The 26,507-nt window shown below is 44.3% G+C and overlaps 1 protein-coding gene across 1 annotated transcript in view; it reads right to left on the bottom strand.

Moving 5' to 3' along the window:
- Positions 1 to 26,507, bottom strand: part of Phf20 (PHD finger protein 20) — a 103,790-nt gene that overhangs the window by 41,667 nt on the left and 35,616 nt on the right. Inside the window, exons 3-4 of the mRNA XM_021155008.2 lie at positions 10,589 to 10,760; positions 8,260 to 8,344 (exon numbers count right to left, since the gene is read on the bottom strand). Of these exons, the coding sequence (XP_021010667.1) occupies positions 8,260 to 8,344; positions 10,589 to 10,760 (257 nt within the window). The remainder of the gene's footprint in view (positions 1 to 8,259; positions 8,345 to 10,588; positions 10,761 to 26,507) is intronic.

Here is a 26,507-nt window from a genome sequence, read left to right as displayed (position 1 = left end):
TCGAACTGCCATTCTCAGTTGAACCGTTCGTGTTGTGGACTGCGGGCAGGCCGCAACAGTAGCCCAAACCGGCCTTGAATTTACCAGATAGCTTAGGCGGACCTCAAATTCATAGTGATTCTACTGCCTCAGCCTCACCAATGTTGGGATTATGGACAAGCAATGACACACTATCCAGGTCTTGAAACTTCTCATAGGCTAAGGAAATGGATCAGCTAAGGACTCCAGTACTGAAGTAAAAAAGACCAGCCATGGCAGCCTATAATGCCAGCACCTATGAGACAGACAGGAAGATCCTTGGCACTTGCTGGTCAGCTACTGTAGCCAAGCCAGCATTTCTAGGTTCATTAAGAGGAATTATCTCAAGAAATAAGGTGGGAAGCAAGGGGGCAGGGCTGGGGAAGGAGGATGTACAGACACACACATATACTGAACAAACAAGTAATAAAGATGTCTCGAGTACCATGGTTCAGTGCTGCATCTCTGGCTTCCCAGGGATAAAGGTGAGGGACAGCAACATCAAGATCAAGCTCTCCTTTAACATCTGTTAATTCAGTTTACCAGCCCTCTCCTTTGATCTTAAATACTTATAGTGTGCTGGGAAGCCACCCAAGACTGTACCATTAACAAAGAAAACTCAGTTACATTAAAAAGAAAATACGAAGGTGGTGGTGGTGCACACCTTTAATCCCAGCACTTGGGAGGCAGAGGCAGAGGCAGGCGGATTTCTGAGTTCGAGGCCAGCCTGGTCTACAGAGTGAGTTCCAGGACAGTCAGGGCGACACAGAGAAACCCCACACATGGTGACGTGTGCCTACCCTTGGGAGACTGAGCAGGAGGATTGCCTTGAGTTCTAGATCAGTCTGGGATACAGTATGGAAACAGACTGTGAAAGTGATAGGAGGAAGGTGAGGGTGCCATTTTTAGAGATAGTTTCAAGCTCTAAAGTAGAAGAATGGGCACCATTTTCAGCTGTTTGGAATGAATTTTGAAGTTAACTCTTCCTGATGGCAGAAGCCAGAGTCCAACCTTAATTAAAGCTAAGAATAAGGCCCCATGCCTGCAATCACAGCATTCAGTAGGCTGTCCAGTCCAGCCTGGGATATTATGTAAGAATGTGTCTCAAAAAACAAAGAAAAGAGAGTTAGAATTAAAACCTATACCTGCCTGCTGACCTCTGACCAGTTCTTTTCCTATTGCCCATTCACTGCCCATGTCCTGACGCCTAAGTCCAAACCACAGACCCAGAACACTAGCTGGCCAAGCTCAGGCCAAAGATCTGGAGGCCCCAAATCCTACTCCTGACCCTCTCAACATCCAAAGGACTCTCCTGTCCCTGTTCTCAAACTAAACATAGCCTAAGGGATACAACTGAGGGAAGAAGCATAACAAGAGCCTAGCCCACGGCTGCAGGAAGGCCCATGCTACTTTCAAGATTGCATGTATAAGAACATGGCCTCTGCGGCTGGATAATGGTTAAGATCAAGCAGTGCTCTTTTGGAAGGTCTGAGTTAGATTCCTAGCATCCCCCATCAGGTGGCTCACAACTGCCTGGAACTCCAGTTCCAGAGGATATGACAACTAGCCTCTGCAGGCAAATGCGCGCGCGCGCGCGCACACACACACACACACACACACACACACACACATACAGTTTTTCAAGAACGCTTTTTAATGGAATTCATCCATAGGTGGTTGATAATAGAGTGATCTGCTGGCCACAAATCACATCTAACAAGTAACATGTAAATACGTGATAGAAATACTTCTTGGCTGAGGATGTAGCTCTGTGGTACATCACAAGGCTGAGGTCCACCCCTAATGACAAAAGGGAAAAGCCTAGTCTAGCCTGACAGAAAGTCTACCTACCTTAGTTGGTTTAGCCCCCTGCCTGCTTCAGTGCCAAGTCAAACAAAGGAAGCCTTACCCTCTGAGGCTCAGAACTCCGCATATCGGATAACCTTGGGAGCAGTCAGAATGCAGAAGGGGCATGAGAGCCAACTACAGACACTCTACAAGCTTGTCTTCTCTATGGCCTGTATACCTAGAACTCAAGCTAACCAGAGCTAGCTAGCTAGCTACATAATCAAGATTCAAAACAAACGCCAGGCGTGGTGGCGTATGCCTTTAATCCCAGCACTCGGGAGGCAGAGGCAGGCAGATTTCTGAGTTTGAGGCCAGCCTGGTCTACAGAGTTCCAGGACAGCCAGGGCTATACAGAGAAACCCTGTCTCAAAAAATAAACAAACAAAACCAAAAAAAAAAAAAAAAAGATTCAAAACAAAAACAAAACCCACATATTTTCCCACCAGGTATGACCTTGAGCTTCCACAGAGCGCAGACATGCATATAACACAGGGCACTCCTCCCTAAACCTTTTGCTTCAGAGCTATTATTCTACATACTGGCCTTGCTTTCTGCCATAGGACATTTCCCAAACCATCCAAACAGAGCTATATACCCAGCCTTCTCTTTTCTCTTTATGACAGGTCTCACTAAGTTGAGATTGAGCCCATGATCAGAAAATGGGGCTGTGTCAAGCCACAAATCAATCAATAAACAAGGCTCTGTGACCTAAACCTGTAAGACTGGTAATAGGAGAAGGGGGCAAGTCTAGGCCTAGGAGAGAAGACTGGAATGTCTAGGATTCCGGGACTTTGAAATCAGCATGCCAGTCATTTTCACCTGTTCTCTACCTGGTATCCTACTCTCTGGAACTGTGAGTTGAAAACTGCTTTGTTTTCACTGGTCTTGTGAATTTATTATCTTATCTTCAGGCTGGCCTTGAACCCATTCTGTAGCTCAAAACAGACCTTGAACTATGATCTTCCTGCCTCAGTTTCCCGAGTAGCTGGGACTGTAGACCTGAACCACCAAGTCTAGCTCCCGTCTCAGACTTCTAACTGCTCAAATGAGTCCTGATGAAGAGCAGTACATAGCCCTAACCACTTTCATAGGGCCAATAACTAAAGCCTGTCCTCCAGTCAGGGCTCCCAAGACACTATCAGACACTAAAAGGCCAAACCACCTACCTACCAGGAATATCCAACTCACAGCACATAAATAGCATGTAGCCAAGGATAGCTACAATAAAATATAAACTTGCTTAAGATATCACAAGATTATCTAAAAACAAAACCTCTAGGATGAGCTGTGCAGATGACTGAATCGTGTCCTCAAGTCAAAAGAATGGGCAAAACCAGGCCTAGTAGCACACACCTTTCATCCCATTATTTAGGAGGCAGAGGCAAATGGACCTCTGTGAGTTCAAGGTCACCCTGATCTACATAGGAAGTTTCAGGCCAGACAGAGCTATACAATGACTCTATATCTTAAAAAAAAAAAAAAAAAAAAGTACACTTGACATCTCCCCTGGCAAGAGAATACCCAGGCATACTGGACAACTTGTTACCTTTCAGGAAGACCCTGTTGGGATGCTCTGGATAGGCAGGTGTGAACTACAGGAGATGCCATCCCCGAACTCTAGAGCCCTGCAGACCTCAACCCTCAGCTCTGTGCTTGTTGTCTTTATTCATGTTCACTCTTTCCTGTGAGCTTACTTTCTCACCTATAAAACAAGGATGAGTTTGATGCCAAGAACCTTTCTCCCTTCAGGTGACAGCGAGATGAGATGTGCAAATTCAGCCAGGTCTAGTGGCACAGACCAGCACTGGGGAGGCAGAGGCCAGGAAAGCATGAGCAGGCCAGCCCAGGCTACACAGTAAGACCCAGTCTTAAGAGCAACAAAGTATGGAAACTACTTACTTAGTTAGCATAGAGTCTGTCATAGAAAAGCAGATCAGTAAGTGGCTCTAATTATTACCACTCAGCTCGTAAGTCACTCTGAAAGAAGTGTACCATTTACCCCTCCACAGACAATACAACAAGAAGGAAGTCAGATCCTGCACTCGTGCGCCTATCTTCCTCTTATTTCCCTTCATGCAAATCTGCTCACAAGGTACTAACCTCCCCATACTCCAAATGTAGGTTCAGTTACAGCAGAAAGAGGATATAAAAAAGATCTGCTTCTGCAGAGACCTGGGAAGACCATTTCCACAGCATTTCCTGTGGTAAACACAAGCTCCAGGCACAGGCCCAAAATGGACTGAACTGGAGGAAAGGGGAGCACACGACCTAGAAACCCCCATCTAATTAGGGGAGACTTGCCGAGTCGACTCACCCTTAACCCCAGCATGGAGGAAGCACCAGCACAAGAACTGTTGCAAGTTCAAAGCCAGCCTGGTCTACAGAGTTAAGTCTCAGGCCAGTCTGGGCAACATAAGAGCAACAGGAAGGGACCTATCTTGTTGCTAATGCTAGCCACTTGCAGTTTCTTCAAGGAGAAAGCCTTGTGAACAGTAGTGCTCCATGGAGTGAAGGTCATGAGGCTCTGGGCATGGCAGTCCATGCCGGTAAGCCAACTCCTAGGAAGTCTGAGGCGGAAGGAGCAGGTAAGTCCAAAAGCTCAAGGCCAGCCTCAGCCAGACTCTCAAGGAAAAAAAAAGTTGCAAAGAGGAGTCAAACAGCCCCTGACAAATAAGGCCCACGGTCAACTCACCAAAGATGACTACACACACACACACACACACACACACACACACACACACACACACACTCTGAACCCAGAATCCTATTCATTCCTATAGAAGCTAGAGCTGGGGGTGTAACATGGCTTCAAATTATGGCTGCTTCACACTAAAAAACAATAAAAGCTGGGCATGATGGCCCAAATTTGTAATCTTAGCACTTGGTGCAAGAGGATTGCAATGAGCTCAAGGCCAGCCTTGACTGCATAGTGAGATCAGGCTAGCCAGGAATCTGAAGTGAGATCCTAATTCAAAAACAAAACAAAAACCACATGGGGTAAGGATTTTCTAGTCTCAGCACTCTGGAGGTGGAGGCAGTAGGATCACTAACCAGTCAAGGGCACCCTCAAGCACACAGTTCAAAACCTACCTCAAACAAACCAGCCCCAAAGATTCATTATCAATGGCAAGTACTGCTCTGTCTCTTTTCCACCAATTAACTGATTTTCCTAAGAAACTCTTGAGTTATTTAGGGCTGACTAATCATGCCAGACCCACCATGACAGTAGCTGCTGTTCCCCGACTCTGTCCACACTCCCCACAGCCTGCTCAGCTTCAGGAAAACCCCCAAAGAAGTTAAGAGCAGTAAGAAAGTTGAGCCAGAAGATGAATGCACAAGCTGGTTTTCCCTGGGTTACACTGTCTCCTAGCAGCTTGGACTAGATGGCCTAGCTCAGAGGAAATGAAAGGAAATGAAAGGCTTCCTCCCAGCAGAGCTCCCCCTCCCCCTCACAGGTCCCACGTGACTACTGAGAAAAATCAACTGAGGTAGGGAGAGAAATCCAGGATAGGAAGGAAAAGAAAGTCAAGAGCTTGGACTCTAGCTCCGAGGTAGGATGCTGTCCTCGCACAAATGAAGCCTTGAATTTATTTAACACCCAGAACTGAAAACAAAGTGAACAAGGAGCAAAGGGAGAGAAAGAGGGGAGAGGGGTGGGGCAAGCTGGCATATCCCTGGAATCCAGATGAGACTGAGGCTGAACTACAGGTTCCAGAGGCAGATTTCTCTCAGAACAAAACCAGTCGCGCACTATAGTTAGCAACCAAGCCCACAAGGTCCTTACTCTGCCAGTCCCAAAGACAGCACCTAAGAACTAGTGGACAGGGTGACACTGCTCAGAGGAAAGAAATCACCGGCTTCACTTCCATAACTTTCTCAGAATGCTTTAGCAGCCTCCCACTTTAGGATTTAGCTCACTCTATATCCTCTCACCCTCCTTCCAATCAATCAGTCTCAAGAACCACCAGGGCTTTCAGCACAATTAGACAGGCTCAGCAGAAACCCCACTCAGTCCCCATGGCCTTCAACAAAGTAAATGAAGCAGGTGGAATTAAGTCAGAACTATAGAGCCAATCACCAGGTGGCCAATGACCACCTCATAGGCCCATGGCCTCAAGACTCTCCTTCCTAGAACCTAGCTCATGAGAAAACCACTGAAAGGACTTGGCCTTTTAATTTGCAAAGCTACTCCAATTATTTTATTATTGTTTGATTCATTGTATTTTGTTTTTTTCCCGAGACAGTTTCACTGTGTAGCCCAGTGGCCTCTAACTCAGTATGTAGCCCAGAGCTGATTGCAAACTTGGGATTACCTAGTTCTAATTTAGACTCCCAAGGCATGTGCCACCTTGTCCAACTGCAGTTGCCCCAACTTAAAAGCTGTTTAAAACTGCTAATTAACTATAGCCAATAATATACGCAATGGTGTTCATTCCTTAATGACTTCAAACGTATTTCACATCCACCCCACAACCACCCCTTCCCCTTATTAGGATTTGTCTGGTCCGTCCTGCTCTTGCACTGTGTCCTCCATCCCCACTGTACACACTGTACACTGATGCCAAGCTCAGAGCTCTGTAAACACTACATGTAAAATGTCAGTTTCTAAGACTTCTGTGACCTCTATGAAGCCACCCTCTACTTTTCTAAGAGATTACTTGCTCCCCACAAAGCTCCCGGAATCCTCTTCCTCCATCTGCTCCTCCTTGCCTTTGTGTATCTGGTTCCAGTCACTTTATTCCAGTCCTACCTCCTGTGAACTTGGCCAGCACTAGAACAAAGATGGCCTCTGCTAACTGCTGCTGTTACTTCAAAAGTGACTCATAGAACTCCCCCAAAATTTCATCCCAGCAGAAAGGCTGGTGCTCCCAAAAAGAATACCTCCAGTGAATCTTACTGGAAGGAAGAACATGACTTGATCACCCTATAGCTATAGGCCCTTTATGAACCTAATGAACACTTGGCTACAGAAGCCAGTAAAGGAAGAAAGAGCACCTTGAGAGTGAGACTCTGGAGAGGCAGACCTGGCCTGGAGCCAACTACTCCTAGTTCAAAGAGGACTTGCAGTGTCCCCAAAACAAGCTCTTCATAAGATATATGTGAGAAGCACTAATTAGACATGTAATTTTGGAGTATAGAAAAAAAAAATATATATGTATATATACATATATACATATAAATATATAAGACATAATTTAGTGAAAGATGCGACTATCCAAATGCACTTCATGTGAACTGGAAAATCAGTAATTGTTTAGTTAGCTCACAAGATGGAACGTCACTTTGGAGGTTGTTTCTCTAGACAATGTTAACCATTCCCAGACAAAATGTAATCATCCCAACACTTGACAGAGTACTGAATAAACAGCTGAGCAACTTCATGGGATGGAAAACCACTGTGGGCCAGGCCTTGGTATGCATGACTTTAACCCCAGCACAGGAGGCAGAAACAAACAGGATCCCTCTGAGTTCTGTAACAGCCAAGGGTTCAAAGTGAGATTCTGTCTCAAAAAAGAAAGTCAAAAAGACCAAAACCTCATAACAATAACAACAAAATGGCCAGGGTTGGTCATTGTTGGTTTTGTTTTCTTTTGATTTGCAGTGCTTGGGATTGGTTCAGGACCCCATGCATGCTAGACCAGTGCTCTATCACCAGCTACATCCTCCACCCCTTGACCTGACACAATGGGCCTCTGACTGCCCAAAACATTCACTCCAGAGATCAGGGCCACACACGCAGACATCCTGCTAGAATATGCTAAGGAAACGCTTCGTGTGGACACAGAGTTTCTTCTGATCATACAAACCACTCCCCATACCACTCCCTTATACTCAAAAAATTGCATCTTTTTAAAATCAAATTCCTGGCCCTGTCTTCCCACATGTTCAGAACTGCTAGGCAGCCACACTCAGGGTTCCCATCTCTGCATCTCAGGTTCTACCCTAGTCACCTTGTATCCACGGAGGATATGTTCAAATATTTGGTGATAATTTAATTAATTTGTAAGTTGTTCACAAATAAATAAAATAAACAATGAATGGTACCTATCACCAAAATATCAGGGTTCTAGAGAGAAAGAACCCACAGACTTGTCAGCAGAATCCAATGTGCTTGGTTGAGGAAAGAATGACTGAAATTTAGTAGCAAAGAATGAATCTCCTCCCTCTCTTTCTTTCTTTTTCTTTCTTTTTAATGTAGGAGAGTGAACCTATAAGAAACCCCTCCCTCATATCCAGCTTTCTTTCCATTTAGAATCTCTTCCTAGTGCCAGACATATGCCTAGTACCAGCTGAAAAAATATTGCTAGGTAACAAATCCTGTTACATTAAGTACTCAAACTATAAAAGTTCCCCTACAGCAGAAGCAAAAACATCCACAACTGAACACCTTACCATCCTTGTTCACAGCAGTGACTCTGGCTGGATAAAATCGACAGTCAGACCAGCAAGCAAGCACTTGCTGGTTTATTTGAAATTCCTATAAAAAAAAAATAAATAAAATAAAATAAACGTCCAGTTACCGACTGAATCTCTTAGGGAGCACATTACAGCACAATTGGTAAAGCAGCAGGGACGCACGTGAGCAGTAAGGGAGGGTTGTGCACTGCTGAGACTCAGCAACCCTAGCACGAGCATCACTAAGGCAAAACCATCGGAGTTTGGTCTTAGCCACACAAAAAGATTCTTCTTCAAAAATAAATAAAGGGCTGGCAAGATGGCTCAGCAGATGTGGGTGAGTACTGCTCACACATTAATTCTATCCCCAGGACACACATACTACAAATATAACAAGGGACAACAGCTCTTGCACATTTTCCTCTGTCAGCTAAAACCTGTGTTGTGGCATAAGTGCGTACATGCACACACACACACACACACACACTAAAAACAGACCAAGAGAGTGGACTAGAATGGGCCTTTAAGATGCAAGATGATTCCAATGTTCAGCATAAGGAACCAAAAAATAAGGTTAGGGTTAGAGAGTTGGCTCAGGAGTTAAGAGCACTCACTTCTCTTGCATAGGACCTGAGTTCAGTTCCCAGCACCCACATGGTGGCTCTATAACAGCAGTTACAGGAAATCTGATGCCCTCTCTGACCTCCAAAAGTACCAACTACATATACGCAGGCAAAACACCCATTCAAATAACAGTAAAGAAATCAATGTAAAAATGATTATACACATCTTTAATCCCAACATTCAGAAAGCAGAAGCAGGAGGATCTCAGTGAGGCTAAGAGTAACCTGCTCTACATAACAGGGGCTACATAGTGAGACCTTGTCTCCAACAACCACAAACAAACAAACAAACAAACAAGAAGGCTAAGACCTAAGAGTCCAGTCCCGATGACAGGGAGGTCTAGGTAGGCACAGGACAACATTGAGACAATCTTCCGCTATCCAGTATTCATAACGAAAGGGAATCTAAGAGTCCTGGGCCACAGAGAACATACCTAGTTTAGGAGCTGAAAGAAATGAGGCTACTTATCTTCAGGGAAGCAGCGTCAGGGCATTTCATGCCACCCACACTGCTGCCTGGTCCCTGACCAAGGGAGGCACTGGTGCACAGTGTCATGCTGTTCTCTCAGCACAGTGTACATTCAAAGACTACAGATGACCAAGGAATGATCAAAGGGAACAGTACTGAACAACCCTAAACTGGAAGGGAAAAAAGGCAAAACAGAAAGGCCAGCCAGAGTTCAAGTTCCTCTGTGAGGTTAGAATGGAAACTGGAATCCAGACTGAGACAGATCCTAAAGATGTCTCAATGTCTGTTTTAAACAAAAGTGAAGGTTGTATGTCATTCTGAAGGCAATTAAAACTCCAGGAACAATAATGAAATTTAGAATGGCTGAAACAATCCAACCAAGTCCAAGCCCTCCAGGGCTCGTCAGACTATATAAAGCAAGCTCCGGACGGACCCACATATAAGATGACTGCTCCATAGATGAGCTCAGCATAGCAAAGCATCTTCCAGGCCACCTTACCGAGTATACACTACTCTACACATAGTGGGTCTCGATTTCAATCACTCATTCATTATTCAACAATTTGGTGGAGGAATAGCTTTGCTTATTGTTGGTTTTAAAATGGGTCTCATTATGTAGCTCTGGTTGGCCTGGAACCTGCTGTTTAAAGCTGGCTGGCCTGGAACCCTAGCGCACATTCTGCCTCCACCTCTCATCTACTGCTTTGGTTTGATTATTCAGTTTTTGACATCTTGAGCCTCCTGTTCCTCCACACCCTCAGGGTTGGGATTAGCATCATTCCTGCCATGGGAGAGGTGGTGGAGCTTAAGACAAGGTCTTACTTTGTAGCCTAGGCTGGCCTCAAACTCAAAGCAATCTGTGAACCTTGGCCTTCCAAGAACCAGGATGAGACACCACACCTGGTTTATTATAAAAGTATCTCCTGAAGACCTATTCTGTGCCCAGTAGTATTTTGAACACTAGGGAAACAGTGGTCTCTAAAAAAGGTCTAAGATCATATTCATATGGATGGAAACCCACAGAAGTTAGTTTATGAACTATTACATCGACTGCACCAAACAGGTGAAAAGTGAACTCTAGAGGAGCCCCAGGCCACAGAGACCTGACGGTTACCAAGGCAAGGACTGCTCTCCAGTGGGTTCTGAGTTGTCCAGTGAAGATCAAAGCCTAGACACAAACTTCTGCAGCTGAACAGCCTCAGTCACTACAGAACTCCAGGGATTTGCTACTCACAGAAGATCCATCCTCATCGTGTAAACCCTCTTTCCTCAGCTGGATCTTCTCTAAAGGGCGCAGATAAGGACTGTCCCAGCAAAACCACTCATCATAACGATGGTTCCAACGCTTGAAATGGATGAGAACTCTCCCTTCTTCGTAGTCAATGTCTTCAATATGAGCCGGATACCTGGGTCAGAAAAAAAAGGAAATTATTACTTTAATGCCTATTCAAAATAGCCAAGCCTCTTCCCACAGAGCACAATTACAAAATTATTTATGACATAACTTTTTAAAAAATTCTTATTTGTTTTAAGGATTTATTTATTTGTATGACTGTTTTGCCTACATGTATGTTTGTGTACCACTTGTGTGCCTACTGCAGCCCACATAAGTCAGAAGAGGTAGTGGAGTTACAGATGGTTTTGAGTCACCATGTGGGTGCTAAGGAATCAAAGCACAGGTCCTCTGAAAAAGCTGCCAGTGAACTTAACTGCTGATGTAAGCATCTCTCTAGTGCCAAAGTCCTACACTTTAAAACCAGGCATGGGGAGTAGTAATGGCCTGCAATGCCAGCATTCGGGGGCTAATTTGCAGAGAGATTACTGCAAAATTGAGGCCAGGTTTACTTGGGCTTTATGAATACTGTCTCAAAAAGAGAAGAAACAAAAACAAAACCCTTAACATTTTGTGATGCTGTTTAACTGGGTCAAATAATTATAGAAGATAATAGACTTGAATTCAAGTCTTATGGGCCACGGCTGACACACACCTGTAATTACAGAGCTAAAGCAGGAGAAAGTGTCACGAATCCCAGGCCAACCTAGACTAGAGATCCAGTCTCAAAATAAACAAAAACAAATAATAAAAGTCTTGATCTGGAGCCAATGAGGTGGCTCTGCAGGTAAAAGCACTTGCCACACAGACTGACAATCTGAGTTCCATCAGCAAAGCCCACACTGGAAGGAAAGAATAAACTCTAAAAGTTGTCCTCTGACCTCTTTGTGCATGCCATGGGGCACACACTCAGACTTTGTAAAAGATCTCAACAGAGTTCTTTCTTAGTTGACCAACTATTAACTTTTCAGAGCCTGAGTTTGCTCATGTGAAGTCGGTCACAGTACCAGTTAGCAGAGAAGACATATACACAAGTCCTGAGTACCTGGAGGCAAGAAGCAAATGTGACCTTCCTGTCTATATCAGCATGTATCTATAAACTATAGCAAGCCTAAACACAGGCTGGTTTTGTTTAGTTTTGTTTGAGGTGTTCTGTTTTGTTTGTGTGTTTAGTTAGCTGGTTTTCTGAGACAGGATTTCGTGTGGCCCATGTTAGCTTCAAACACTATGTCGGTAAAAATGGACTCAAACTGCTGATGCTCCTGCCTCTCCCTTCTGCGTACAGGGATTATAGTGAGTGGCAGCACAGCGAGCTGTTCTTGAGCATCTGTAGGCCATATGATGAAGCACTGTGCAAATACTGAAAAGAGCAAGGTGATTCCTCCTGTACTGAGACACAACACAACACTCTGGGATATACTGCTACATCAAGTGTTTACACCTTTATTACATTTTATTAATTGTGTGTGCGCAGGTATGCCACAGCACACGAGGATGCCAGAGGACAACTTTTGCGAGTCAATTCTCTCTTCCTAGTGTGTGGATCCCAGGTACAGAACTCAAGCCATCAAGCTTGATGGCAAGTGCCTTGACCTGCTAAGCTACCTCACATTATTCATGTTTGAAGTTTTCTGTTGTTGTTTGTTTGTTTGTTTTGAGACAAGGTATTACTAGGTAGCCCTGGCTAGACTTGAACTCAGAGATCTGCCTGCCTCTGCCTCCAGAATGCTGGGATCCAAGGTGTGTGCCAGCATACCCAGCTATTACTTCTTTTTAAAGGAAGGTGAAAATATCTGGAAGGATGCAGAACTGTGGCCAGTCCAGCCTTTGGATGACGTCAGTCTCTATTCCAACCTTACTAGATTAAGAGTTGGGAAAGCAAACAATGTTCCTTCATTCCCTTCCAATAAGCAATCAAGGTGACAGAGACCCATACATAGTTCAGTAATCAGACCAACCACTCACAGGTAAATCAGAATGTGCTAAAATGTAGCTGCTGGGCTGGAGAGATGGCTCAGCGGTTAAGAGCACTGACTGCCCTTTCATAGGTTCTGAGTTCAAATCCCAGCAACCACATGGTGGCTCACAACCATCTGTAATGAGATCTGATGCCCTCTTCTGAGGTATCTGAAGACAGCTACAGTGTACTTACATAAAATAAATAAATACATTTTTTAAAAATGCAGGTGCTGACTCAATAGCTTGGCCTTTGACATCAGAGCACTAAGGAGTTCCTAGATGCAGCTGCTGCTGCTCTGCAAACGTCTAGCCACCAGTTACATCAGTGTTAAAGAGAAATAGTGGGAGTGGCAATGACAAATGACTTCCCAGCTGCCAAGGCTCCACTTGACAGCCCTTCAAACTGGTTCTCCAAAGACAGCATCCTTGAGTCTCACAACTCCAATCCTTCCCTGTTTTATAAGATCCTGATTCCCTGTACTAAATCTTTTTATAGCTAAAATACTCAAGAGCCCTGAGCAGAGTGGCACACTCCTGTAATCCTAGCATTCATGAGGCAGAAGATTGAGAACTATAGGCCAGCCTGGAGTTATACAGTCACTCTTCCCCCAAAAGGTAGTATTGTAGCATACACCTATAATTGCAGCACAGGAGGGCCACTGCAAGTTCAAGGCCTGCATGTACTGAGAAGCAAGACTGGAGAGATGGCTCAGCAGGGAAAGGTGGCTGCCAAGAAGCCTGATGCTCTGAGTTCAATCCCTGAATCCTCCATGATGGAAGGAGAACCAGCTCCTACAGGTTGTTGTCTGATCTCTGCATGCACACCACTCTGTGCACACATATACAAACATAAATAATCTCTTAATATGTCTTAAAGCAAAAGCCTGTCTCAGAACAAAACAAAGTTGGGTGTGGCAGCACGAGTCGATAACGTGGCACTTTGAGTAAGAGTGCCAAGGACCACCTCAACAACATAGCAAATTGGCAACCATATGGGCTCTATGAGCCTCTGAGAGGAACTGGAGAACTGGATCAGCCATGAAAAGCTCATACTACTCTTGCAGAAGATTCAACTTTGGTTCCCAGTAACAATACTGGGTGACTCAAAACTGCCAGGAACTCCAGCACCAAAAAATCCATTACGTTCTGAACTCTGAAGGCACCTACACTCCTTCACATGTGCACACAGACACATACATATATACATAATGTTTTAAGTAACTGTGGTGGTTTGAATAGCAATAGCCCCTATAGGCTCATAGGAAGTGGCACTATTAGGAGGTGTGGCCTTGTTGGAGGAGGTATATCACTGTGGAGGCAGGCTTTGAGGTCATATATATGCTCAAGCTACACCCACTGTGGCATACAGTTTTTCCTTCTGCCACCATGTTTCCTGCCAAGATAATAATGGACTGAACCTCTGAAACTGTAAGCCAACTCCAATTAAATGTCTTCCTTGTAAGAGTTGCCTTTATTAACAATAAAATCTTAACTAAAACAGTAATTAAATAAATAAATTTATTTTTACTTTATGTATATGGATGCTCTGCCTGCATGCATGTCTGCTTGTGTGCATCACATGCATACCATGGATGCCAGAAGAGGGTACTAGATCCCCTGGAACTGAAGTTATAGTTGTTAACAGCATATGGATGCTAGGAATTGAACCCGGGTCCTGTGGAAGAGTAGCCAGTCTCTTAACTAGTGAGCTATCGCTCCAACCACAATTTGAATTATTTTGTTTTTTGAGACAGAGATCACTGTGTAGACCTGGCTGGCCTAGTGTGCTATAAACCAGGCTGGCTTCAAACTCAAGAGTTTTTGTTGCTTTTATACTACTGTCAGGCCAGTCTTGAACTTGCAGTCTGCCTCCCAAGTATTGGAATTACAAGAAGAGTGTACTGTGTTGGAATATTCCAACTGTTGGCAGACCTAAAGAAAACTCTCCAGGAGACTCAACAGTACCCAAGAGAACAATGTTTCTTAAAAGTGGTCTGTCTTCTCCATTTCTCCACAGTGACAGAGTTGGGGTTAGAGAAATAGTTCAGCACATAAGAGCACTTACTGCTCTTGTAGACAACCACACGATGACTCACAACTGCCTATAATTCCAGTTCTAGGGGATCCAGTGCCCTCTTCTGACCTTGCAGACTCCTGCATGGGCCTGAAACATACACTCTGGTATTGGTACTATACACACACTCATAAGAAATAAATATTCTTAAAATAAAAAGTAAGTGACAAGATGCAAGTTATTCCTGGGTGAGGGGACCTATCTGTATGTCATAAAAAGAAGCAATACTAATGACCATCTTAGACACTGACCCAGTAGGACTTACAAGATCACAGCTGCTACCTGCCTTGGGGACAGCTTAGTTCCGTCAGTCACAGAGCTTTATTATGTGCCAGTAAACTACAGGCTCTGACCCCAACCCTGGAGGCAAACTAGACTCATGAACTGACTAAACCTTAAGACTATTAGGTTGAACTACAAGGAGATTAGCAATAACAACTGCTTTCATCAAATAATGTCACATGGCTCTGACACACGTCATCTCGACAACTATAAGACAAGCAAGAGGGGATGGGCAGAGGCTGACATGTGAGTTGTGAGTATTCCAATCACAGGCAGGAAAAGGAAGACAGAACCTCACTGCAGTACATACCTAAGAGCCACACGCAGAGACGCCTCTGTAACTGGCACTGTAGCCAGAGCTCACATTGTGTGGGTGTTCCGCCTGTAGCATGTTATGTGCTGCTGCTTGCATGCAGTGTCCTTGGATGTCAGGGAAGAGTTGGGTCGTCTAGAACTAGAGTTACAGATGTTCTGAACCATCACGTGTGAGCTGGGAATCATAGCTGGGGCCTCTACAAGAACAGAGCTCCTAACAGCTGAGCCATTTAACCAACTGTCTTTTTTTTTCTTTAGAGACAGAGTCTCACTATGTAACTCTGGCTAGCCTGGAACTCACAATAAGCCTATGTCTACAGAAGGAATAGCAGAAAGAGCAACACTTCCAACGACAGAAGACTCTGTAATTAGAGTAGGATTCAGAAAAGCAAAAGGCAGAGAAAGGGAGAACCGAAGAGAAGAAAGCAAGGCAGCTCTGCAGAAGAGGTGATGACTGGCCTCAACTCTGGGAGATGGCAGAAGTTCTCCATGAGTCAAAAGGTTGTGGAAACTAGGCCTTGTGGCACACACCTGGAATCTCAGCACTCCGGAAGCAGAGGCAGCTAAATCAGGTTCAAGCTTACCTTCAGTCTGAGGTTAACCTGGGCTAGAGACCTTATCTCAAGAAGTAAATAATTTAAAAAACAGGCTGGGAGTGTTTCTGGGAAAGAACGCAGTCAAGTTAATCAGACAGTAGAGAGGGAAAAACCAACAAGGAAATTCAGGAAGCAGCTACTCTGCCTGATCCTTACCAATGAGCAGCTAGGCCCCAGAGGAGTGCTTGCCAACCAGTCTTTAGCCAGCAAGATAGCAACACATAGGTAAAAGTGCCAACCACTAAGCCTGCCAGCCTGAGCAGGGTCACACAGTAGAAGGAGAGAATGAACCCCTGCAAACTGTCCTATGATCCCCAGGCACTCAGAAATAACGTTTTAAAAAAGTTGTCCCTGGCCCAGGATATGCTGGCCTAAAGGTCTCCAGGAAAGGTCTCCAGGGAGTTCTCTGGTCTACAGAGTCTCCAAGAGGTTCACTGTGCGTTATGAAATGTGGACCATTTTTATCGAGCTTCCTAGCTCAGTCCCATAAATGGGTGATAAGAAAAGATGGCCTAACACAGCGGTAATCCCAGCACTCAGGAGGCTGAAGCAAGAAACTGCCACAGCTTAGCCCAGCCTGGGCTTTATAATTTAGAAAGGAAAAGTGGGGCTAGAAGGAGGATAAGAGAGGGAAGGAGAGAGAAAATGAGAAACAGAAAGAAAGAACAAAAAAAAACCAAGAACATAAAAAAAGGTCAAGATGCCAGATCATCACTGTGTAATCAACAACTACTAAAACAACTGTTTGCAATTAACCACATGCCTTTCCAACAATCCTTGCAATGACTTCAAAATGTCTACAAGCTTAAGATAATCAAAGCTTTGTTTCTAGCTGTCACCTTTAATGTAACCTTTAAAGCATGAAGAAGCTCCCTTCTGTGAAACCCAGACTTGACAAACATGCCCAGCAGAGCAGACTCATCTTAAAGAGAACTAAAAAGGAAAACCAGCTGCAGGCATTACCTCTGCTTCTAAGATAATGCACTCCTCAGCAGTAGGGACCAAGCTCAGTAAGACTCTATAATCCTTTACAGCTTACTCATCCACTTAGGACCAACACAGAAAAATAATCTAATAACTCAACTACCATTCCCAGTAGGATCCCAGTCCCCAAATCTTCATACAAAATTCTTTTTCCTTCCACTAGCCAGTAAGTTGTCTCCCCACATGTATAACTATTACTTGTGTGTGTGTGTGTGTGTGTGTGTGTGTGTGTGTGTGAGAGAGAGAGAGAGAGAGAGAGAGAGAGANGTGTGTGTGTGTGTGTGTGTGTGTGTGTGTGTGTGTGAGAGAGAGAGAGAGAGAGAGAGAGAGAGAGAATGAGAATATAAGCTTTCTTCAAAGAAAGCATAGTTTTGAGACATAGCCTCTGATATTAACATACATGCAGTGGACAAGTGGACATAATAACATATATACGAATGTGCCAAAGCAGACCCTATTTCCTGACACTAGAGAGACATGAAGGTAACTGAACTCAAAGTCAGGCAGAACAGAACAAGCAATCCGAACCACCACTCAAGCCTGGGTGGCTGTTAATCCACACCAGTTCTTCTCATTCTGACCTTGAGCCAGTACTGAGAACAGACTGTGAGGAATTGCCAAGACCGTAAAGGAGGAACACAGAAAGCAAAGGAGACCTCAGAACACGCCCACATCTTCACTGTCTCAGACCTCACGCCAGAGGAAAGCAGGACCTATGAAATAGGTGCACACCCTTGCCTTCAAAAGTGGGGTCTGATTATCCTCTGCTTGAATTAATGTGTCAGAAGGAATGGTAGGGGACTTCCAAAACTAGGTCACACAAAAGTTCCTATTGGTGCTGGACAGACGCTCACATGTGTTTGTTTCCAGAGGACCCAGGTTTAATTTCCAGTACCCACTTTGCAGCTCACAAAGATCTGTAACACCAATTCCAGGGGGATCTGACAACCTCTGTGGGCTCCAGACATGGTACACAAACATACATGCAGGCAAAACGCCCATATATATTAAATAAATGAATGAATAAATAAATAAATGGTTCTGCATAGTTTATTGTATAACAGTTTATAGATGAGATCATTTCCATCTCGCCAGCTAGGTGCCTTACACTGCTATCCATATATATATATATGTATATATATATATATACACACACACACACACACACATACACATGTGTATACATATACATACATGTGTGTGTGTATACACACACACATATATATATGACTTATTTATTTTACGTATGTCAGTACACTGTAGCTGACTTCAGACACACCAGAAGAGGGCATTGGATCCCATTATTAATGGTTGTGAGCCACCATGTGGTTGCTGGAAATTGAACTCAGAACCTCTGTAAGAGCAAACAGTGCTCTTAACCGCTGAGCCATCTCTCCAGCCCATATATGTATGTGTGTGTGTGTATACATATATATGTGTGTGTGTGTGCATATATGTATATAACCATAAAACAAATATTTATAATTAGATGCTTAAAATGGTTACAATAGTAACCTTGGGCTGGTGAAATGGCTCAGTTGGTAAAGGTATTTGCTGCCAAGCCTAACAACCCGATATAACCCCAAAAACCTAAATATTGAAAGGAAAACAATCAATCTATGTATTTAATTTTTGGTGGAAGGGTTAATGTTATTTGGGAGGGGATTCTTGTTGTACAAGCCTACCTGGCCTAGAACTGACGAGTCTGGCCTCCTGCCTCCGTCCCCTGAACACTGAGGTTACCCAGCAAGTTACATGTATTTTACCATACACAATATGCTGCGTTAGTCTATAGGCTCTTGGGTTCCCATCATGGGAAAGCAGAGAACAAACAGGTGCTACATTGTGAAAACATTAGTTTCTATGGAAAGGCCTGTATGGTGGGGAATCAAGGCATCCCCTCAAGCACTCACAGCAAAGTCCCCAACTCTATGACTATGCCACTTTGAACTCCAAGCCTGAACCAGAACCTCCCAGGTAGGTTGCTCCTGAATTCTGACACACAGAAACTTGGAGGATAACAAATGTTTAACCTTCTTTCAAACCTCAAACCGCTAAACTCTAAGGAAACTTGCTATAATGTAATTAAGAACTAACAAAGTAGTATTTGCAGGATTCTTGTGGTTTTCTAAAAGTAGAGATCTGGGCTTTTCTGGTTTAAGAAATACTTCTGAAAGCTACTGTATAAACCATCATATCTAGGCTCATCAAGGAAAGGAGAGCTGGAGACCCAAAATTCCTACCAAGTCCTGGAAGGGCTGACTCCACAGGCATGTACAGAGGAGCAAAAATTGCCTGCTCTAATTCTGGGATACAATGTTAACTTGTTCATACTGTGGGCCCCAAGCTGTAGCATGGCTTGTTGCTCAGGCTTGCCCTTCAGAGTAAAATAAAACTGCCTGTTATCAAAGCTCACATTACAACTGGCAATGCTGGGAAGGGATCTGGTCCCAAGAGCCCACACACATGCACATACACACATGCTTGAGCATGCACGCACGCGCGCGCGCGCGCGCGCGCGCGCACACACACACACACACACACACACACACACACATATGAACTGGAAGGGAGGCATCTCCTTCTGAACGCCTACTCCAGGGCTAGGGTGTGGCCCAGTGAGCTTGTATTAGCTTGTGTAACACCTTGGGCACCATCCCCAGGGCTGCCAAAACAAAAAGCAAGAATATTAGGAACTACTCCAACTGTATAAGTTGCCAGTTTACAATTACTGGAGTAAACAGTGATTTTCAACTATTAATAACTCATATAAACTGGGTGTGGTAGCTCATAATCCTAGCACTAGGAAAGCTGAGAGAGGAAGACTGCACAGGTTTGGAGGGTAGCCTGGACTATAAGTGACACACACAACAACCCTCAAGATGACTGACTTAGCAGATAGAGGACAGACTTGGTTTGATCCCTGGAGCCCACATGGTAGGAGAAAAATGACAACCACAAGCTGTCCTCTATAAACACACAAACTAATTTTAATATAACCACCACCACCACCACCACCACCACCCTTTAAAAAAACACAGCTTGGAGTAATGGTGAATGTCTTTACTCCCAGTACTTGGGAGGCAAGTTTCAGGCCAGCCAGGTCAATAGAGTGAGTCCCAGGCCAGCCAAGGCTATATAGACAGACCTAGTCTAAATAACAGAAACAAAAACATCCACATGTATGGCTTACTTCAAGCTTTACAAAGGACTCTGTAGTAAGGAACCTCACATGACTTTACCACAATCCCACAAGGATTTAAGAACCATCACCATCACTACATCCATTTCACATGTGAGCGGGGCGGGAATCTAAGTGCTAAGAAGATCAGCATCAGCATCTAACTCCTGTAATTCCAAATCCTTCAAAAAGACCTCTGCTTTTTCAAAACGATTTATTTTTATTTTCTGTGTATCAGTGTTTTGCCTGCATTTGTGTCTCTGTGAGGGTGTCAGATTCCCTGAGACTGGAGTTGCAGGCAATTGTGAGCTGCCATGTGGGAGCTAGGACTTGAACCCAGGTCCTCTGGAAGATCAGCTGGTGCTCTTAACCCTGAGCCGTCTCACTAGCTCACGTGTATATACACTAGTAGTGACAGGTCCGTAGACAGCCTAACCTTTTAGCTATCCAGTAGTGACAAATCCATCAACAGCCTCCCCTCATAGCTATCTAGTTGTCTCTCTAGTGGCCAGCCCAAAATTTGTCTTAATTTTTTTGCCCTGGATTTGGGTACCGAGGCTGCTTCCAGATTGTTCTTTATATAAATAGTCTCTTCTGCAAACATACAGCAACTCATTGTGCTGTTGGAGTCAGCGCCTGTCTATTCCTGGCTCAGACCACACAGCAGAAGCCAGAGACTTAGATGCACAAAAGCAACACTCCAAGGCACCAGCAGCTTTTGCTAGAGAGAAGACAGAGATGGAAAAAGAAAGGGCCAGCTAATGAACTCTGGAAAACTCTACTTGTTTTGGTGCCAGCCCTCCTTACACTTTGCCACTGCTGCTAATCAACACCCGATAGTTTCAATTGAGGAAGAGTCTTCATCTTGAATTCATCTTGTCTCTCAGTCCCAGTCCCCTCAGAATAGTACAGGAAACCCTGAGCCCCTCCCATCAAAACTAAGCAGAGGCCAGAGGTAGCACCATTCAGTAAATACTTAAGAGACTAAACAGGCAGTATCAGTTTCCTGCTCTTGCCAGAGATCCAAAGACATCTCTTTTCTGCTTAAACTTCCCCTTCTAGTCCCTTCTCCCAACCATTCCTATTTAGCATTCTCTCAGCATTCAATGCATGGTGTTTTCAAGCTTAGATGACTTCCACTGATGTCCTTCTGATGCCCCTAGCTCTCAGTCTCATATCCTGGAAACCATCTCATACTTTTGACTCACTTCCTAAAAAAAATAGCTGTCAGCCGAGCAGTGGTGGTACACGACTTTAATCCCAGCACTTGGGAGGCAGAGGCAGGCGGATTTCTGAGTTCCAGACCAGCCTGGCCTACAGAGTGAGTTCCAGGACAGCCAGGGCTACACAGAGAAACCCTGTCTCAAGAACCTCCCCCACCCCACCCCCCCAAAAAAAACGCTGTCAGGGGCTGGAGGGAGGCTCAGTGGTTTAGGGCACTTGTTGCTCTTACAGGGAACTCAGGTTTAACTCTCAGCACTCACATGGCACATGGTAGCTTATAACCCATTACTCCTGTTCTAGGGAATCCACCACCCACTTCTGACCTCTAAGGGCACCAGGCATGCATGTGGTGCATATACATACATGCAGGGGAAACACTCATACACATCAAATAAAATAAGTAAGTCTTTTAAAAATATCTTTTAACTTCTGGCCTCTCTCCGACCATCATAACTGCCTTGGGACCCCAGTTATGTCAGACCTCCATGTTCTTCAACTCCTGCAATCAGGATTCTGAACATAGCCAGAATAACACTTAATAAGCTGCTGGTGCTGCCAGAACTCACTTGAAATGCACACAAGGCTTCCTTCTGAGGAGGGAGGAGCTATGGAACTCAGTGAGGGCACAGTCTTCTGAGGGGTCCAATACCATCTTACGTTTGGTTGGCTACTACATAGAGGTATGTGTATGAAAAGGCCATCGAGATAAGCTTAAGATGAGTGAGTGTACTCCGATACTAAAGTCCTTTCTAAATAATCCCTCCATCTAACGGTCTTGCTATGCCATAGCCTAAGCTACCCTTGAACTTAAAAATCCTTGTGACTTAGCCTACCCAAGAACTGCGATTACAAGTATACACCTAGCTCAATAAAGATGTTTTAAAATAACATAAAAGTGCCAACCAGGGACCAGCAAGATTACTCAAGAAGAGAAAATGTGTGCTAACAAACTTGATGACCTAAGTTCAATTCTCACATGCCCAGACAGTAGAAGGATAGAACTGCTTCCTCCAAGTTTTCCTCTGATCTCCATGCATACACAAAAAGAATTTAAGAGCCAAGCATGGTGGCACATGCCTTTAACTCTTGAGAAGTATAGACAGGATGATCAAGAGTTTAATGCCATCCTTTGCTACCAAGCCTACTCAAGGTTAGCCTAGACTACATGACTGTCAAAAAACAGGTAGGGAGAGGTAAATACAAAATAAAATAAAAGTCTATTTGAACAGAATGAGATAGATCACAGTAGTAATGATAACACTCGAGAGGCTGAGGCAGAAGGAGCAGCGTGAGTTCAAGAAAAACACAGGCCACAGAGGGAAACCTTGGCCTAAACAAATTATATTTACTTTTTCTTTCTTTATCCAATGTCTTCCACCTGTAAAATGATATTAAACTTAATACTGAAAGCATTTTATCAGGCTAGGAGACTACTTAATCAGTAAACTGTTTGCCATGCAAAAAAATGACGTAAGTTCAGATCCCCAGTACTCAGGCATGCACGTGCACACCTGGATGGATGGATGGATGGATGGATGGACCAAACTCTCTACTCTTTAATTGTGATCCAAAGGAAGTAAGTTCTTTACAAAATGTGAAGGAACCAGGAAAAATTCACAGTGGAGGACCCTACAGATGACCAATGTATACAGCAGCAGTGGGACACACAGATGTGATAACAATGGCACTTCATCCCTGTGGGCTTTCTCCAGTAAATGCTAACCTACCATGAAGAAAGCATCCAACAATCCCAAGTGAAGATCACTGTACGCATGCTATCATCCATGGTCTGTTTCGTCCACTGGAATGTCAGCCCCTAAAGACTGCCTGCATCTGGCAGTAACTGAACAAACTAACTTCAAAAGTCACCTCTGTGAAGCTTTTGAAATTCCCCCTATGAAATTAACTGCTCTCCCGCAGGGGGTTTTACATGAACTTTGCACAGAGTTTAACTCTTCACATTAGAATTAATTACAGGGACTCTGCTCTCCGTTCCAAGCTCAGCACTCAGCATGGGATCAAAGACATACCTCCAGGGACTGGGGGCATAGCTTACTGACAGAGCCCAGTCTAGCATGCCCTAGTTCAAAACCACTGGGCCAAAACATACACAGACATGTGTCTGATGTATAATAATGAGTAACGTATATCTAATCCCAGCACTCAGGAGGGCAGGAAGATCACTGTGAGTTTGAACCAGACTGGGCTACAAGGCAAGTACCCTGCCTACCTAGCAGCAACACTATCTCAAAAATAATAACAAGCCAGGGCTGGAGAGATCGCTCAGTGTAAAGCACACTCCCTGCTCAACAACCACCCCACCCGTAACTCTAGCTCTAGGCGATCCAACATGCTCATAGAGCACTGTACTCAGGTCCATACAAACCCACTCAAGCACAAAGTTGGGTTTTTTTTGTTTTTGTTTTTTGATTTTTTGTTTTTTCGAGACAGAGTTTCTCTGTGTAGCCCTGGCTGTCCTAGACTCTAGACCAGGCTGGACTCAGAAATCTGCCTGCCTCTGCCTTCCGAGCGCTGAGATAAAAGGCATGTGCCACCAATGCCTGGTAAAATATCTTTAAAATAATAATAAATATAGCCACGCTGCTAGCCAGAAGCAGCTAGACGCCGACTACGCATTACTGTTACTGCTGTTTTCCTTGTCCCTTCCTCATGAACTACAGCTCCAGCCCTCTCTTACTTTTGGGGGCAAGGTCTTAACTTTGTAGCACATTGGGCCTCAATCTTGCAGCAATCCTGCTACCTGAGCATCTTGAATATTAGGATTATCAGATGAGACCACCTATATTCAGATCCCATAAGCAGGGCATTACAGGTCAAACCTACAATCTTGGGAAGTGGAGGCAGGAAGATGAAGAGGCATCCTTTGCTTCATGGTAAATTCAAAGCCAGTCTGGATCGCATGAGACCTCAACACAAATGCCAAGTGGATCCCAAACTTACCATTTACACCTGCGCTGTTCCTGTTGCCTTGTTCATAAAATGGGCATAATAAAAGTAGCCAACTCAGAGTCCTGTGACGTGTTGGTTGCATGTAAATCTTTTAGATTTAGGCTTGGCACAGAGTAAATCACTAACTAAATGTGAGCAATTGGCAATTCAGAAAAGCAGGAATTCCTTCCTGGGAGCCTCACCTCCACCCCACCCCCCAAGAGAGTCCTTTCCATAACAAATCTATGTTCACTCAACTCTCATACACACACAGCAAAAGCACACATAAACACATACAATTCTTAGAAAAGAAAGGTTAGCTTAAAATAATCAATAAATTAATAAATTAAATAATTAATAAATAAACGGAACAGTGAAGAGATATACAATTCACAGACTACTTGAAGCTCAAGAAGAAGGAAGACCGCCGGGAGTGGTAGCGCACGCCTTTAATCCCAGCACTCAGGAGGCAGAGGCAGGCGGATTTCTGAGTTCGAGGCCAGCCTGGTCTACAAAGTGAGCTCCAGGACAGCCAGAGTTACACAGAGAAACCCTGTCTCAAAAAAANAAAAAAAAAAAAAAAGAAGAAGAAGGAAGACCAAAGCATGGGTGCTTCGATCCTTCTTAGAAAGGGGAACAAAGCCGGGAAGTGTTGGTGCACGCCTTTAATCCCAGCACTTGGGAGGCAGAGGCAGTGGATTTCTGAGTTCAAGGCCTGGTCTACAGAGTGAGTTCCAGGACAGCCAGGGCTACACAGAGAAACCCTGTCTCGAAAAACCATAAAAAGAAAGAAAGAAAGAAAGAAAGAAAGAAAGAAAGAAAGAAAGAAAGAAAGAAAGAAAGAAAGAGAAAGAGAAAAAGAAAAAGGAAAAGAAAAAGAAAAAAGAAAAGAAAGGGGAACAAAATACTCACAGGAGCAAATATGGAGACAAAGTATAGACCATAGACTAAAAGAAAGGCCATCCAGAGACTGCCCCACCTGGGGATCCATCCCATATACAGTCACCAAACCCAAACACTATTGTGGATGCAAAGAAGTGCTTGCTGAAAGGCCCTATCTCCTGAGAGGCCCTGCCAGAGCCTTACAAATACAGAGGCAGATGCTCACAACCAACCACTGGACTGAGCGTGGGGTCCCCAAGCTAGAGAAAGGATTGAAGGAGTTGAAGGGGTTTGCAACCCCATAAGAAAAAAACCACAATATCAACCAACTAGAAGACCCCCCTCCAGAGCTCCCATAGACTAAGCTACCAACCAAGGAGTACACATGGCTCCAGCTGCATATGTAGCAGAGGATGGCCTTGTCAGGCATCAATGGGAGAGGTCTTTGGTCCTATAAAGGCTCGAAAGATGCCCCAGTGTACGGAAATCTAGGACAGGGAGGCAGGAGTGGGTGGGTAGGTGAAGGAACACCCTCATAAGCAGGGAGAGGAGAATGGGATAGGTGGTTTCTGAAGGGGGGAACCAGGAAAGGAGATACCATTTGAAACGTAAATAAATAAAATATCCAATAAAAAATAATTATAAATAAATAAATAAATGAAATGAAATGAAGAGAAGCCAGGTGGTGGCGGTAGCAGCACACACCTTTGAGCCGGCACTATGGAGGCAGAGGCAGGGGGATATCTTGAGTTCCAACACAGTCAATGCTATATAAAAAAACTGTGCCTTGAAAAAACAAAAAGGGGGCTGGAGAGACTGCTCTTCCAGAGAACTTCAGTTCAATTCCCAGAAATCACATGGTGGCTCACAACCATCTCTAATGGGATCCGATGCCCTCTTCAGGTGTGTCTTCTTCAGACAGTGTATTCATATGCATGAAATAAATAAAGTAAGTCTTAAAAAAAAAGAAAGAAAAAGAGGGAGAGAGGGAGGGAGGGAAGGAGAGAGGGAGGGAGGGAAGCTTGCTGTCACCAAGTCACATAGAAGCACAGGCTTAGGTTCTCTCATACCCCACCACCAAGGCTGAAAGGGCATTGCTACTGGATGTGTGAAGTCACAAAGCTGCCGCCAAGCCTTGGACAAGTGCCCAGTCCATCTCTGTATGCCTGCACCCATCTGTGACAAGATACGGAAGCACTGGGCAGGCCCTTTGTCCTGAGTTCCAAATAACCCAATCAGGGTTGATGACAGGAGGACAGTTAGAGGAATCGGCAAGACTGTGCAAAGCTGAACTAGATGTGAAATGACTGGTTGCAACTATGTCCAAGGGACAGATGTCACTGAAGAATACTTCAAACAGAAGAAACATTAGTT

Source organism: Mus caroli, chromosome 2, assembly GCF_900094665.2.
Source record: "Mus caroli chromosome 2, CAROLI_EIJ_v1.1, whole genome shotgun sequence".
Taxonomy (NCBI): domain Eukaryota; kingdom Metazoa; phylum Chordata; class Mammalia; order Rodentia; family Muridae; genus Mus; species Mus caroli.
Note: the sequence above shows the minus strand (reverse complement) of the source record. Positions and strands in the feature narration are given on the sequence as shown.